This window comes from Octopus sinensis, unplaced genomic scaffold (assembly GCF_006345805.1).
Source record: "Octopus sinensis unplaced genomic scaffold, ASM634580v1 Contig00739, whole genome shotgun sequence".
NCBI lineage: Eukaryota > Metazoa > Mollusca > Cephalopoda > Octopoda > Octopodidae > Octopus > Octopus sinensis.
The window spans coordinates 5,001-19,445 of NW_021824230.1; the positions used below are offsets into that span (position 1 = coordinate 5,001).

At 34.5% G+C, this 14,445-nt stretch overlaps 1 protein-coding gene across 1 annotated transcript; it reads left to right on the top strand.

Moving 5' to 3' along the window:
- Positions 1–3,024: 3,024 nt before the first annotated feature.
- LOC115226964 (sodium-dependent neutral amino acid transporter B(0)AT1-like) lies at positions 3,025–12,810 on the top strand. Its single transcript, XM_029797920.2, has 7 exons — positions 3,025–3,457; positions 4,973–5,134; positions 5,698–5,808; positions 8,511–8,712; positions 9,836–10,032; positions 10,400–10,607; positions 12,563–12,810. Exons 1-7 carry the CDS (start codon positions 3,170–3,172, stop codon positions 12,793–12,795), a joined length of 1,401 nt encoding a protein of 466 aa, XP_029653780.2. The 5' UTR covers positions 3,025–3,169; the 3' UTR covers positions 12,796–12,810.
- The last annotated feature ends 1,635 nt before the right edge of the window (positions 12,811–14,445 follow it).

Consider the following 14,445-nt stretch of genomic DNA (forward strand, 5'->3'; position numbering starts at 1 on the left):
CATGTTGGGTGTCGGGCAGCAAGTCATTCTCTTCAAGGAAGGTGATCAGCTTCCTTCTGACTATTCGTTCCATGACCTTGCTGATGTGTGAGGTCAGAGAGATAGGTCTATAGTTCTTGGCTTCCGCTCTGCTACCTCCTTTATGAATGGGGCATATTTTACCTTCCTTCAGTTTTCTTATATATATATATATGTATATATATATATATGTATATACTACAAAATTAGAAAATGGAGAAACATACTTAAATCAATAAAACATCAACTATCAGATGATACCCAATCAATACTTTATTACACCATTACATATCAGTAAAGGCATTATAAAAATATACAGTAAATGTAAATAGACAAAGAGATATAAGTTACAATTTCAAATATAATATGTAATTAAATCAAATCTGACAGCTGTTTCGGCAGCGAGGGCAGTCATACCTCATTTAACCTATAAGCCATAAAGGCAGGTATAAATGAGGCATTAACAAGGATGCCCCACGGTCTCTTCAGAGATTAAATTTGTATATTGTGAAAAAAATTTTTTATCCATATACATATAAATATAAAAATATAAAAATGTAAAATATAAAAACTTATGCATAAACTTCATAATGCTACACTTATATAATATAATACTCATTGGTACAATAATGCAAGGTGCAAAATAAACAGAACAAAATAAAACAAAATATATATCAGTGTATATATTAATATTAATAAGCACAGTTATTATACATATTTGGCTAATAGTTTTTAAAAAAAACTAACACATAGGGAGATGAAAAATAATAATTAAAATTTTTTTTAAAAACTTTTAGCCAAATATGTATAATAACTGTGCTTATTAATATTAATATATACACTGATATATATTAATTCTGACCGTCGAATCAAGAACAGAATTCCGCGTGCTTTGTTGGCAGCATGGACGCACTGGGCCGAAGGCGAAAAGGAGGAATCCACCAAGATACCCAGGTCCTTTACCTGATCGGTCCTCTCCAGCAGCAGTTGAGTTGCAGGAGTAGAGCCGACAGGCAGATGACAGCACTTTGACACGTTCAGACACAGGTCCTAATCGTTAGACCACTTCCAAATTTGGTGGAGGCATCGACGAAGATCCTCTATATTACCGCGAGGAGCGACCAGTTTTGATATCATCGGCAAATAGAAGGGTGTGTTGCGTGAGGTCGTCGGGCAAGTCATTTATGAAGACTAAGAACAACAAGGGCCCAAGCACTGAACCTTGAGGCACGCCACTGCTCGCACTGGAGACGTCGGACCGCGAACCATTAACTTGGACTTGGAAGGAGCGATCTGAGAGGAAGGCACCAACCCATCGTACAATATCCGGATGGAAACTATATGCTTGAAGCTTGACAAGTAATAAGCGGTGGTTTACCGAGTCAAAAGCTTTGGCAAAGTCCAATAAAACGATGTCAACAGCATCACTATCATCGAGGATGCGCGTCACCAATTCTTCCATTACTAGTAAGTTGTCAAGCATGATCTCTTCGGCACGAAGCCGTGTTGGGAATCAGAGATAGAGGCTGTGTTTAGGAGGTGGAGCATCATACTTTTCTTAAGGATGGTTTCGAACATCTTGCTGATTATTGATGTAAGGGAAACCGGTCGGTAGTTAAGCGTCTTCGCGGCTCCCTTTCTTGAAAATTGGGCAGATTATCGCTGTTCTCCAGTCTGCAGGTATAACACCCGTCGCCAATGACATATTGAATAGTCGTGTTAAGGGCTCGCAGATGACTGGAGCCAACGCTTTGATAACCCGTGGGTGTATGCCGTCAGGGCCGTGACCCTTGTTGACATCGAGGCCTTGAATAACACGTTTGACTTCGTCCCGCGTGATGACCAATCGAAGCATTGGAGGTACCGATCTATCAAATGGAGGGGGTTCACGACCATCATCTTGTTTGAGAATAGTTGAAAAAGCCTCGGTAAATAATTGACTCTGTTGATAAGGGTCCTCAATCGATACGCCTGTTGAGTCTACCAACGTTGCAATCTGGTTGTTTAAGCGGGAATTCCGCTGGACATGGGCAAAGAAGGTTTTTGGATTGCTACTGGCATTTGCCGCGATTTTGTATTCATAACTGAAGCGTTCTTTCTTTTCAATTTTCACGGCTCGGTCTCGTTGAGTTTTGTACACCTCAAAAGCTGCAGTCGAATCCAGATTTTTGAATTCAGCCCAAGCAATATCTCTGAGTCGACGTTCTCGTTTAACCTTCTTCGTCACCCAGGGCTTGTGTTTCTTCCTCCTGGGAAGCCCAACGGGAACTGCCTGGTCAGTCAAACAGATTACATATGCTTTGAGGGATGACCATAGTTCGTCAACTGAGGACAACATCATCAGGGATCGCCAGTCCAGAAGCGCGGAAGCCTCGGTTAGAATTTCAAGATTAATTGCAGAGAAGACTCTACGTGGCAACGAAGTAGTCGTGGGCGTAGGAAAAGTTGTGTGCATGACGAACTTCAGGACCGCATGATCACTCTTGGCAAGAGGGGCGCACACGGATACGTCTGACACTGATCTTGGATAGCGGGAGAATACCAGATATAGCATAGATGGCTGCTGCCCAGACCGATGCCTTGTCGGATAATATATATATATATATATATATATATATATATATATATATATAAATATATCAAAATACATTGGGATATTACTGCAGTCTAGAGAAAGCACTAAAAAATCAATTTGATTTCTGACTGTAAATACTTAAAAGCAAATATTATTCGAAGCTGATATTCACAAAATATTCATAAAAAGTTCTTGTACTTGTCAGTCAAAGGACCAAGTGTTGAAAAGTGACAAAATATAATAAATTTGTTTTATAAATAGCGTTAAAAATTCAACTTCTTGGGAAAGAAATATTGTTTTTGAATTTAACACGTCGATTGTATCATAAAAATTAAATCTCATGCAGTCAGCTGTTATTTGTGAACCATAACATAGATATGTTGCATATGCGGGATGTTAACTGTTTCAACCCAGAAACGCATTCCTGTCATTTTTAGTTACGCATTCACATTATTTTTCATTACTTTATATCACATAATTCTATTTCGTATGACGTCATGTTCTTTATGTGTTTCAGAATTATAAACTACTGCGTTATTTCTTTGAACAGGTGCATTCTTAATACCATACACCTTGATGCTTGCTATAGAAGGTATTCCGATATTTTTTTTGGAACTTGCATTAGGACAACGAATGCGGAAAGGGGCTATCGGTGCTTGGAATCAAATAAGTCCATTCATGGGCGGTATTGGAATATGCTGTGCAATAGTTTCCTTCATCGTTGGACTCTATTATAACACGATCATCGCTTGGTGCCTTTACTATCTGTTCCTCAGTTTTCGAAGCCATTTACCATGGGAGAAATGCCCTTCCGTACAAGTTGGAAAATACAAGAATGAAAGCCGTTTAGTTGAAGAATGCAGAGTAAGTTGCATGAAAGATTCCATTGCTAATCATTTATAAACTTCGCTTTTAAGAAATTTTCATAATTATTTTCTATATAGTATTTACTGTTTTATGGAACCGTATTATTAGTACATAATATCTATTGGAAAATGTTGAACTGTTTTCATGCTATTGTTATATTTAGACATTTGTGGGGATTTCTAAACAAAATTTCAAAACAAGCCTCAGTTCAAACCAAAAGGGGATATTCTACGTGCTCGATCATTCTATTAGAAATGACAAATTCTTTCACATGAAAACCTACGGACTTAAATAAAGAAGGATAAGTTAAGCAGTATAGCTCGTGATATACAATAAAGTAACAAATGGCATACTTTTGACCTTAGATATCCTCAATGCTGACTGAAGAGGCTAAACAATAACAACAACAACAGCAACAACACAACTACAGCAATAAGAAAAGCAACAACAAATACCTTAGAACCCTGGTATAAATATTTGGTGAATCTAGATTTCTTAAGTACCATGAGTAGTATATAGAGATTGTAGCCGGTATACTTTCTATTAGGCTACAAACAATAATTCAACTAGGATTTGAAGTTGTTATAGATAAGGTAACAATTAACGATCTACTACATTATTATCCCGAGTTCCACAAGTGTGAAATACACAGGTGATCAGTTTGAAAATTTCGTGCATGAAGGCAAAAATACACCCTGAGAACACCAGTAGAGCCGCTTCTTATTGGTCCAAATAGATCACGTAGTCAAAACTATTGTAGATCAGAAGTAAATGTAGTTGAGATACTATGATGTAAAGCGACAACCCACTTCAGGCTTGCACTCACTGACAAAAGCGGTTGCTTCACTCAACTCATACGGTCTGAGTTTCATGAATGTATCTGGTTTTGGCTTAGAATGTTCAGGTGCTAGGAAATTTTACTGAAAGAAAATCGCCCAATGACGACTGTTAGACAGTATTTTAGAGTTCCTATCGATACAATATTTTGAACGTAGGCCAAGTTTGCGTTTTGATACATGAGAATATTGGGTTGTACTGTAGAAAACGTTACAGGTTATCGAAATAAATCTAAATAGGGAAATAATATTTTCCTCTTCCTTGACCTACGGGAGTAGTGATGCTGAATTCAGTAGTTTCTTTTATAATTTTCTTTAATGTTGTCCAGGGTGGTTATAGATAGTCGTTATAATTCCTTTGGAAAGATAGAATCCCAAAGTAGGCAGCTGGATGAATTTTAACAGTTATAAGTAGGTGGTTGGATGAGCACCATGTAGCTGCGCAGATGTGTATCTTTGAATGAAGAATTGAATTTGAGAAGCTTTGTATCCAAGCAAGATCTGAAAATTTTGTGCATTGAAAATTATTATTATTAACGTGTTAGGGGGAAGTGTTACCTTATTAGAACTAAGAAATTTCTGGTTGTTTATGGTAATTTTCGAACTGTGGTTTTGGGGGTTTATATCTGGTAAAGAAAATGCATAAAATATATAAGCATTACATTTTTTTTTCTAGAGAAGCGGGCCTACAGCTTACTTCTGGTACCGAGAGACTCTAAATATCTCAGACTCAGTCGACAAATCTGGTGTGATGAGTTGGTGGATTTTGGTTTGTTTAGTTTTTGCATGGCTTTTGGTCTTCATTTGCATTGTCAAAGGAATTAAATCATCGGGGAAGGTAAGATATAACTATTTTACTGTTTTATTTCCATATGCAGTTTCTTTTTCCAAGTTTAAAAACATCGTAACTTAGTACAATTACCATGTATTGAGGATTAAATTAACCACAAGGAGCAAAATGTATAGCAAGTGGACCGCAACAATGCATAGTCTATGCATTTTGTAAGGAAATCAATCGAAGCATAATGATGGACCTGGATTCTAATACAACAGTATTATTTGTGCATATTTACGGAGAAAACTGTCCATATAACCAGTTTTAATACACAAAATCGGAGCAACAACACCAGAAGCTAGTTAATGATAACGCAATGCAGACATCTTTGAAGAATACATTATCAATATTTCTTTTTATCACAGTTTTATATATTAAAAATGATTGAGAGTAATCATAATGAGACTAAGTAAATATAGCCTGTAAAACACATCATAAAAATACTATCAGAACCTATATAATATTCACAATTATTTTTAATGAAAAGCAGTATGTCATGATATCAACTTTATGTTCATATTTTATTAGTAGTTATTAATGAACTATAACGTTTATTTATCTCCTAGGTTGTCTACGTAACTGCCATCTTTCCGTACATAGTTCTTATAATTTTTTTCTTCCGAGGAGTAACTCTTCCTGGTTTTCAGAATGGTCTCTACCACTTATTTGTCCCAGAGGTAAGTTAGTGCTATTGCATTATTGTATCCATACGCATTCTATCTATCTGACTATCTATTCCTCTCTCTCCCCCGCTTTCTCTCCCCCTCTCTTTCTCTCTCTCTATATGTATATATACATATACATACACATACACACGCAGGTGCGATACTGCACAACAGCCTATTGGTTGTTTGGTTAGCCGTTCACTCAAAAAACGCCCAGCTATTCTACCCACCATCGTAATCTGCATATGCTTGCAATTATGGACGCACATACAGCCAATATACCTCGTTGCACTCCGTTGGTTACGACGATGAGGGTTCCAGTTGGTCCAATCAACGGAAAAGCCTGCTCGTGAAATTAACGTGCAGGTGGCTGAGCACTCCACAGACAAGTGTACCATTAACGTGGTTCTCGGGGAGATCAGAGTGACACAGAGTTTGACAAGACTTGAAATATAGGTACAACAGAGACAGGAAGAAGGAGTGAAGAAAGTTCTGAAAGAGTACAGCAGGGTTCGCCACCCCTCCCTGCCAATATACCTAACTGGAATATAAATCAAAGACTACACTGTCTACATGGAATTCTTGATGTGATGTTGACTTACGTCATTTTGTTGTTTCATTAGTGTATTGTGTAATTGCACATGTCATCTCCTATACCTATACACAACATTCTAGTGTCTGTATGTCCGATTCATCTATCTGTGCTGACATGGTTGCGTGTCCACACACAATTCTATATATCTACGTGCCTATTCGTATACACTTATATAGATGTGGATGTATCTATGTACAGAAATGTACTTAAGTGTATGTGTGAGCGTATAAACCCACGAAGATGCGCCTATGTTAACGTGACTATCTATACATATAGATATATACGCAGGACAGTGTAAATATATGTGCGCGTACGTATACATGTAGCAGTATACGCTGGACTGTGTGAATATGTGCATGTAAGTGCGTATGAGTATATGTCGATATTTAGGCCCGTATTTATGAAAGTACAAGTGCCATAAAGATACGCTAGCCAGACTCAGCGGACCGCAGCACAGAATGTATCCCCAAAATGTATACAGACTTTGAATAACTCTAAAGGGAATATTAAAACGCGCATCCTTTTTAGAAAATAAAATAATCTTCAAACATTATTTAACTGCCTTGAAACCTCACAAAATGAGTACATAATTTAAATAATGCACATAAAAGTAAAACGTTTTGAAGATTATGTTATCGCCTGTTTTCAAATTGATGCCCACTCCGGTCCAGACATTGTTGACAACGCGAAGCAATAAAATCGCAAGCAGCAAGTAACATTTCATTAGGTATTTGAGTGCATTCTTGTTCAATGGCAGCTCTCAGTCCAGCGACTGTTGCTGTTTTTGTAGCATATATTTTATCTTTTAAATATCCTCATAAGGAAAAGTCTAAAGAGGTGAGGTCTGGTGAACGGGGAGGGTGTTCTATAAAACCTCCTCTTCCAATCCACCTGTTTGGCAAGAACTCATTAAGATAGGATCGTACATCTCGATGGTAATGTGGTGGTGCTCCATCTTGCTGAAAATTCCTCATCTTCAAAGACCTATCTAATGCTTGGCATGACAGACTCTTGCAGCATTTTCAAGTAAATGGAACTAATCATAGTAACATAAAAAAAGAACGGTCTAATTAATTATCTTGTTGTAATGCTACACCACACTGTAAATCATGGTAAATCAACTTCATTTTCCACCGTAACATGCAGATTTTCAGGCTCCAATACGTGCAATTGTGGCGGTTAAATTGAAGCATTTAATTCAAATGTAACCTCACCGTCCCACACAACTTTTGTTGGAAAGCGTCGATCTTCTAAGTGTTTCGCCAAGTACCATTTTCAATACGCCATTCTTCTGTCTGGATCATCTTCACTGATAGCATGGACTAAAGCTGGGATATAACTTTTCCTATGGTAGCGCTTCAAAGTGCGATGGACAGACGTTTTTGAAATCTATACATCACAGCTCGCTTTCCAATACTCTTTCTTGCTTTCTGGGACTAGTTGATGTCCGTGTTCTTCCGGTATGGTTCATATGTAAATCTTGTACAGTTCCATTAAATTCAAATTTATTCTTGATTTGATAGATGGTTATCCGCGTTGGCGGATCTCATTGAAACTTTCTTCTATGCTGCCTTTGAACTTCAACAGCATCTTCATACTTCATGTAGCATTTTAAGATGAATTTCCTTTGTTTAAACCTAAGTCTTGATACCATAATTAATTCTTATGGGTGAAATCTGGAAACAAAGAATGAAGATTTGGGTTATCTGCCGTAGAAGTGTGCATACATTACGATCTTTTTTTGTACCCTGTATTTGACTGTTGCTATTTCTATGTCGCGTAACTTTACAGAGACTCCCTGTAACAAGTAATTTTATTTACAGTCTTACAAAAGTGAATTTAATATATATGAATTTACATTACATTTTATAATCATCATTAGATGTTTTATTTCTTTGCATGTCTATACATATTTGTCTTAGGATTGTCATCATTAATATTTATAGTATCTCCCATAGTTTCTAACTTTTCTCAAGTTACGTACAAAATCTATCGTATTTTGAATAATGTATATAAAGCACATTTAATCTTTTATTTGTTCTTCTGCTTACATATTCATATATTTTTTACATATAAAGAATGTTTTAAAATTATCCATGTACGTTCTTTTAAATACCAGTTTTCCCGGTTGTCAGATCCTCAAGTGTGGGTAGATGCAGCGAGTCAAATTTTCTATTCACTCGGTTTGGGATTTGGAAGTCTCATTGCTTTGTCTTCGTACAACCCAACAAGAAATAATTGTCATAGAGATGCAATATTTATTGCTTTAACAAATTGTTGTACATCTGTCTTTGCTGGGATCGTTGTGTTCAGCATATTAGGTAAGTTAGATTTAATATTATGAAAATTTCTACTATTTTTAATACATTCAAATTGTATAAAATGAAGGTTTTTCCCCAGAAATATTTCCTATACTATGTGTACATACCAGTAACGATATAGCGTTCGAATCCACTCTAGAGATAGTAATTATTTTATTGAGAAAAAAGAAATGAGGTCTTATGCAGACGCATTTGAACTCGGAACTGTAACGTTTATAAGGTTTATATAATTGAACCCACTGCTGTCTGTTCCACATCCACTCAACTGAGCTGCGTAACTAAAATGTAGTTATAGATGAGTGATGAAAAGACGTCCAATGTATTTTAGTAGCAATATGAATAATTAGAATAGAATATTTTGTTTTCATAAATTAAATATAATAAGGATTCTATGAAGAAGGGTGTGTGACTAAAATAGGAGTGTATTAAACGAAAATGCGTGAGCTTGTATGACTTTTGTACATGTATGTTTGAATCAACAATGTTGCTATGACTAATTTTTGTTTTCATCCTTTCAAATTCTATAAAATAAATATTAAACAGGTACTGGAGTTGATTTATTTGACTACAGTCCACTTACACATTTGGATTAGTCTAAGTGTAAATAGTTGAACACCGAACTAAATTTTCGATTTTAGTTTCATACCACACCCTGTTAATTTCATATGATATTGATTGTAACTGTCTGTCTAAGAAATCAGTAGTACATAGATTAAAAAACGCATTGACCAATTGTAGCTGAAGCCTCAAGCTTTTCCTTGTAATATTTCTATTAATGTAATGCTAACAAATATTGACTGATTCCTGTTTTGAATAAACCTAATAAAAAAAAAAAACTCTTAAGAAGGGCATATTCTTGTTCGAACACCGTTTTATTGAAAGTATTATTCAGATAATTATCTATGCTCAATAGCGAGGTGAACTAAGGCATACAGAAATATATTTACAGTTCAAATCTTTATGAAACCCCTTACCGAGTTGGTAACCTATTATCATGTCCCCTCTACCACTTTCTTTCCGTATCGTCAGAGAAGTAAACATACAATAAATTCTAATATATCTTAGATTTATAAAATACACAGATGTGATCTTTTTTTTAATCTATGTATTTATGTTTACGAAGGTTTTAAGGCCACTAGACGTTTAGAATCATGTCAAGAAATTCGTAACCACGAGTTAATGGCATTATTCAATGACACAAATGTGATTCCGCCACCTGCTGGAACCCTTGTTAATATTAGCTCCTCACCAAATGGAGAAGTTACTTCAGTAGTGATGCCTAATATTACTACTTGCAGTTTTAAAGAAGAAATTTTAAAGGTAAAGTTGTCTTTCGTTTCTGTCATGGTAAATTCGGACTACTTCTGCTGTATTTTAATTTTTTTTAATACGTCTTCATTTTATTCATCAAAGATGAATATACACCCTCAGTATTCACTTGCATAACTGCTATTTAGGAATTCTACTAATTTTTTAACATCCTTTGTTAATTTTCAATACAAGTGGAGCTTTGAGACTGGTTTTGTTTTTAGTTTTAACGAACGTCAGAAATTACCATTTCAATATTTGAATTATGTTAAGTTAAATGAAACTTCAGTATGAAATAATAAATTGTAGAACAGCTAACGTTTTTATGTATCTGAAGTAATATTTTTGAATACCAACAATATGTTTGTTTACATTCCAGTCAGCATCTGGTACAGGTTTAACATTTATTGCTTTCACGGAAGCTATAAATCAATTTTCTGTACCGCCAATATGGTCAATTCTGTTTTTCCTTATGTTACTGACCATTGGACTTGACAGTATGTTTGCAACGCTTGAAGGAGTAGTAACTCCGATTCTTGACTTGGATATTATTCCTGATCTCCGTAAATATCCTTCTGTGTTATCGGGTAAGTTGATTATTGTCCTTGTTACTGTTGACCTTGATTAAACAGATCTATCATTAAGTGCTTTTCACTCGTGACCATCATCTCGTCTTCTCTTGACCATTGCTTAATTAGAACTAAAATAGCGACTACCAATGGGAAGATTTCAAGATGTAAATTATTTATATGATAATTATTTAAAAATGTAAATAGAAGAATTAGGATTACTAGAACTTCTTATCAAATAACGGAAGACCTTCCCAAAGATAACCGTAAAGCAACAATAATATAAATCAAATCTTGCCTAGAAAACTTGATAGAAGTAGATGCTAACATTAATATCGTATGGTTAAACGAAATAGTATGATATAACCATTGTATTTACAAAGGAATGAGTGAACTCACTCATATTTACTTATGTAAAGAAGATCAAAATATAAACAATGTGGAAAAATAAACATACTGGGAAAGATAGAGTAATGGATTCAAATTTCGGCACAATGCCAAAATTTTATTTTATCAACTTCAAAAGAATGAGAGCAAAGAGGAATTATATAGCAAAAAGGTCACAAAAATAAAGAGATAAATACTAAAAAATTACAATATAACACCCCGAAAAGAAAAAAAAGTACCAACATTCATAAAAAGCTTAATCTTCAGTAGATTAAAAAACAATTCGTCGTTATGATAAGTAGCAACGTCTCTTTCATCAAATCAAATCAATTTGTATCTAATCCCAAACTATTTTATTAAGAACAAGGTAAAAAAATGCAACACCAGCAAAAAGTAAACTAAAATAGCAGGAGAGATAAGTGAGATTCAGATCCCTGGAATCCAGCTCATTCTAAATTTTCAGGACAAAATTTTGCTACCTCAAAATCAGAGTGGACAAGACATACAACTCATGCTCTGTCAAGTTGCTCGACATCAATTTATCATGAGGGAACACTTCAGCATTCAGTTGAATTAATATCTAGTAATATTAAGGATGTTATACTGTTTACTGCTTCAGTTTGTAATGTCTCTGTAAACACAGTAACATAGGCGTTCGCATAATTTGCTTAGGACAGATGTATTTATGACTACGTATCTATTGCAAGCTCCGTCTATAATTTAGAGTATTTTCTTTATAAAATAGCTTTAGCTCTCATGTAAACTGCATTAACCAAGATTTTCTGATTAATTCCAACGTGTGACAGCAACGTCATTGGGTGTCGCGCGATTTGGTGGTTAACAGTACTATTGTGCATGAGATATAATGATATCTAAATTTACAAAACGTTATTATGCTGTAAACAACTTCGTATATTGTAGGTACGTATTCGTGACAGTTTGGTGAACTTGATACAATACAGAATTAAGTGTCCTGGCCATACTACGACGAATGTGTCTGAATATGAACAGATTTGTTATAATTTGACAGAAGCATGCAAGTAATTTTGTCATTTAACAAATTATGTGAGACAGAAGTCTCGTTCCTATAAAAGAAACATATATAGATGAGACTAGAAAAAAAATTACAAAATAAAAAGAAAACATTATTAATGAGCAGAATAACATGGATGTTGAATTACCTTGTAACTTAAGATGCTGTCCCCATGGTTGTAGATGCCACTCCCATGTGCATTTAATATACAACAGGCACCAGACACTTGCATCTGCATGTCGCAATCAGTTGATGAGTTTTGATAAAATGGTAGTCTGAAGTTGAGCATTATTATATGATCTAATACTTCTTCGTAATATTAGGGGAACTAATCTGATGCATACATTTTCTGTCTAGAAACACAATAATACACCTTTAAAAGATTTGAACCCATCACCAAAAGCTAAATGTAATATGTTATCAATTTGTATAGCTTGCTTCCGCTATTATATCTTGGCCAAAACAGACTTGATTAATATGATTTATTCTACGAAAACTATTTTCTTTAGCAGCAACATCCCTATTAATAATATTTTACTCCTTTATTCTGCAGCTTGTCTTTGTCTGATATCTTTTCTGCTGTCATTTGTATTTGCCAATCAAGCTGGACCTTATATATTTGTGTTGTTTGATGAGTACGTTTCTGGACTTCCGTTACTGATCATAGTATTTGCAGAAATCATTACGATATCTTATATATATGGCTTATACAGGTATGAATTTAACGCCTTTTTCTCCTCAACAATATTTAAATACATACCTTCATGTTTAAAACAGATTCTGTGACTGAAGTGGACAGAGCTAACGGCAAACGCCGTGGTTATATTTACGATCGTAGGTGCGCGCGCGTGTGTGTGAAAGAGAGAGAGAGAGAGTGAGTGAGTATGCGCGCGCACGTGAACTTGTGCGCTTGTGTGAGCGTTTCTGCATGTGCATGAGCGTAAGCACAAAGGTTTACGATTTTTCATGAATGAGTAACCCGTGGGTTTGTGATCTCTTATGTAAAAGCTGTGTATTCAGAGGTTTTTCAATATTTTATCTTTAATAGGGCAGCGAGCTGGTAGAATCGTTAGCACGCTGGGCGTTGCATTTCATCATTTCGGGGTCGATTAAATAAGTATCAGTTACGCACTTGGGTAAATGTAATCGACCTAAACCCTTTGTCTGTCCTTGTTTGTTCCCTCTATGTTTAGTCCCCTGTGGACAATAAAGAAATGAATATTTTATCTTTAACTGGATGGTGAGTTATTCGAAGTATTTCACGGCCAGATATCATTCCTGTAAGTAACCCATACTTTTTTTAAAGTAAGGAATTTTTTTCCACAGATCTACAAAAGCATAGGACTATCGGTCGTAATGTCTACAAGGAATGTAAGTATAACCCGCTTAGTTTAGATGAGGATAGGCAAAATTTAGGAATATATATATATATATATATATATATATATATATATGTAAGTTGTTTATAATTTTAACCTTTAAAGGTATTTTAATATGCTGCCACATTTTTGATGAAATTTTTTTCTGTAAAAAACTTCATCCTATATTAGTAGTAGATTTATTACTATTTGCTATAGGGACTGGTAACCGCTATAAGCTGTGGTGGAGAACAGTTCACACGTGTGCTGAGGCTAACCAAAGGATTTTATATTTAGATATATCTGGGGTACTTATATGTACTCATGACTTTTGCCTCAGCTTTTTTCCACCAACGCATGTAAGTATTTCATTTATTTAGGTTCGTATTTTCTACTGAAGAGGAAAAAATCTATTATGAGATTAATTCCGAAATGATTCATTAAATCTCATAGAAGTGACGAACTTTTTTAAAAAAATTCTGTTGGTTAGCTTTCCTCGATTTTAGCACAACATATTTCTGTAGTAGGTATAATAATATGTGGAAATTGACGATTTAAATGTCTGTTATCAGCAGATGGGCATAGAAATAATTTTCTTTTGCCCTTGTTTATAAGTTGTATATATGTATAAATATGTGTGTGTGTGTATATATTTAGATGTGTATATATATATATGTATATATATGTATATATATGTATATATATATAATATATGTATATATATATATATGTATATATATATTATATATATGTATATTATATATATGTATATATATATATATAGTGTATATATATATATATATGTGTGTGTGTGTATATATATGTATATATATATATATAAATATACATGTTTGTGTATATAAATATATATACATTTAATATAGGATAAAATTTTTCGAAAAACATTTTATCAATGGCCAGCATATTAAAAAATACCTTTAAAGGTTAAATTTATAAACAACTTATAAACAATGGCAAAACAAAAAAATTCTAATGCCAAATATGCCGAAAATAGACAAATTGTCAATAACCATATATTTTAACACTATAAATACGCGTCTCAAAACAAGACACAGAA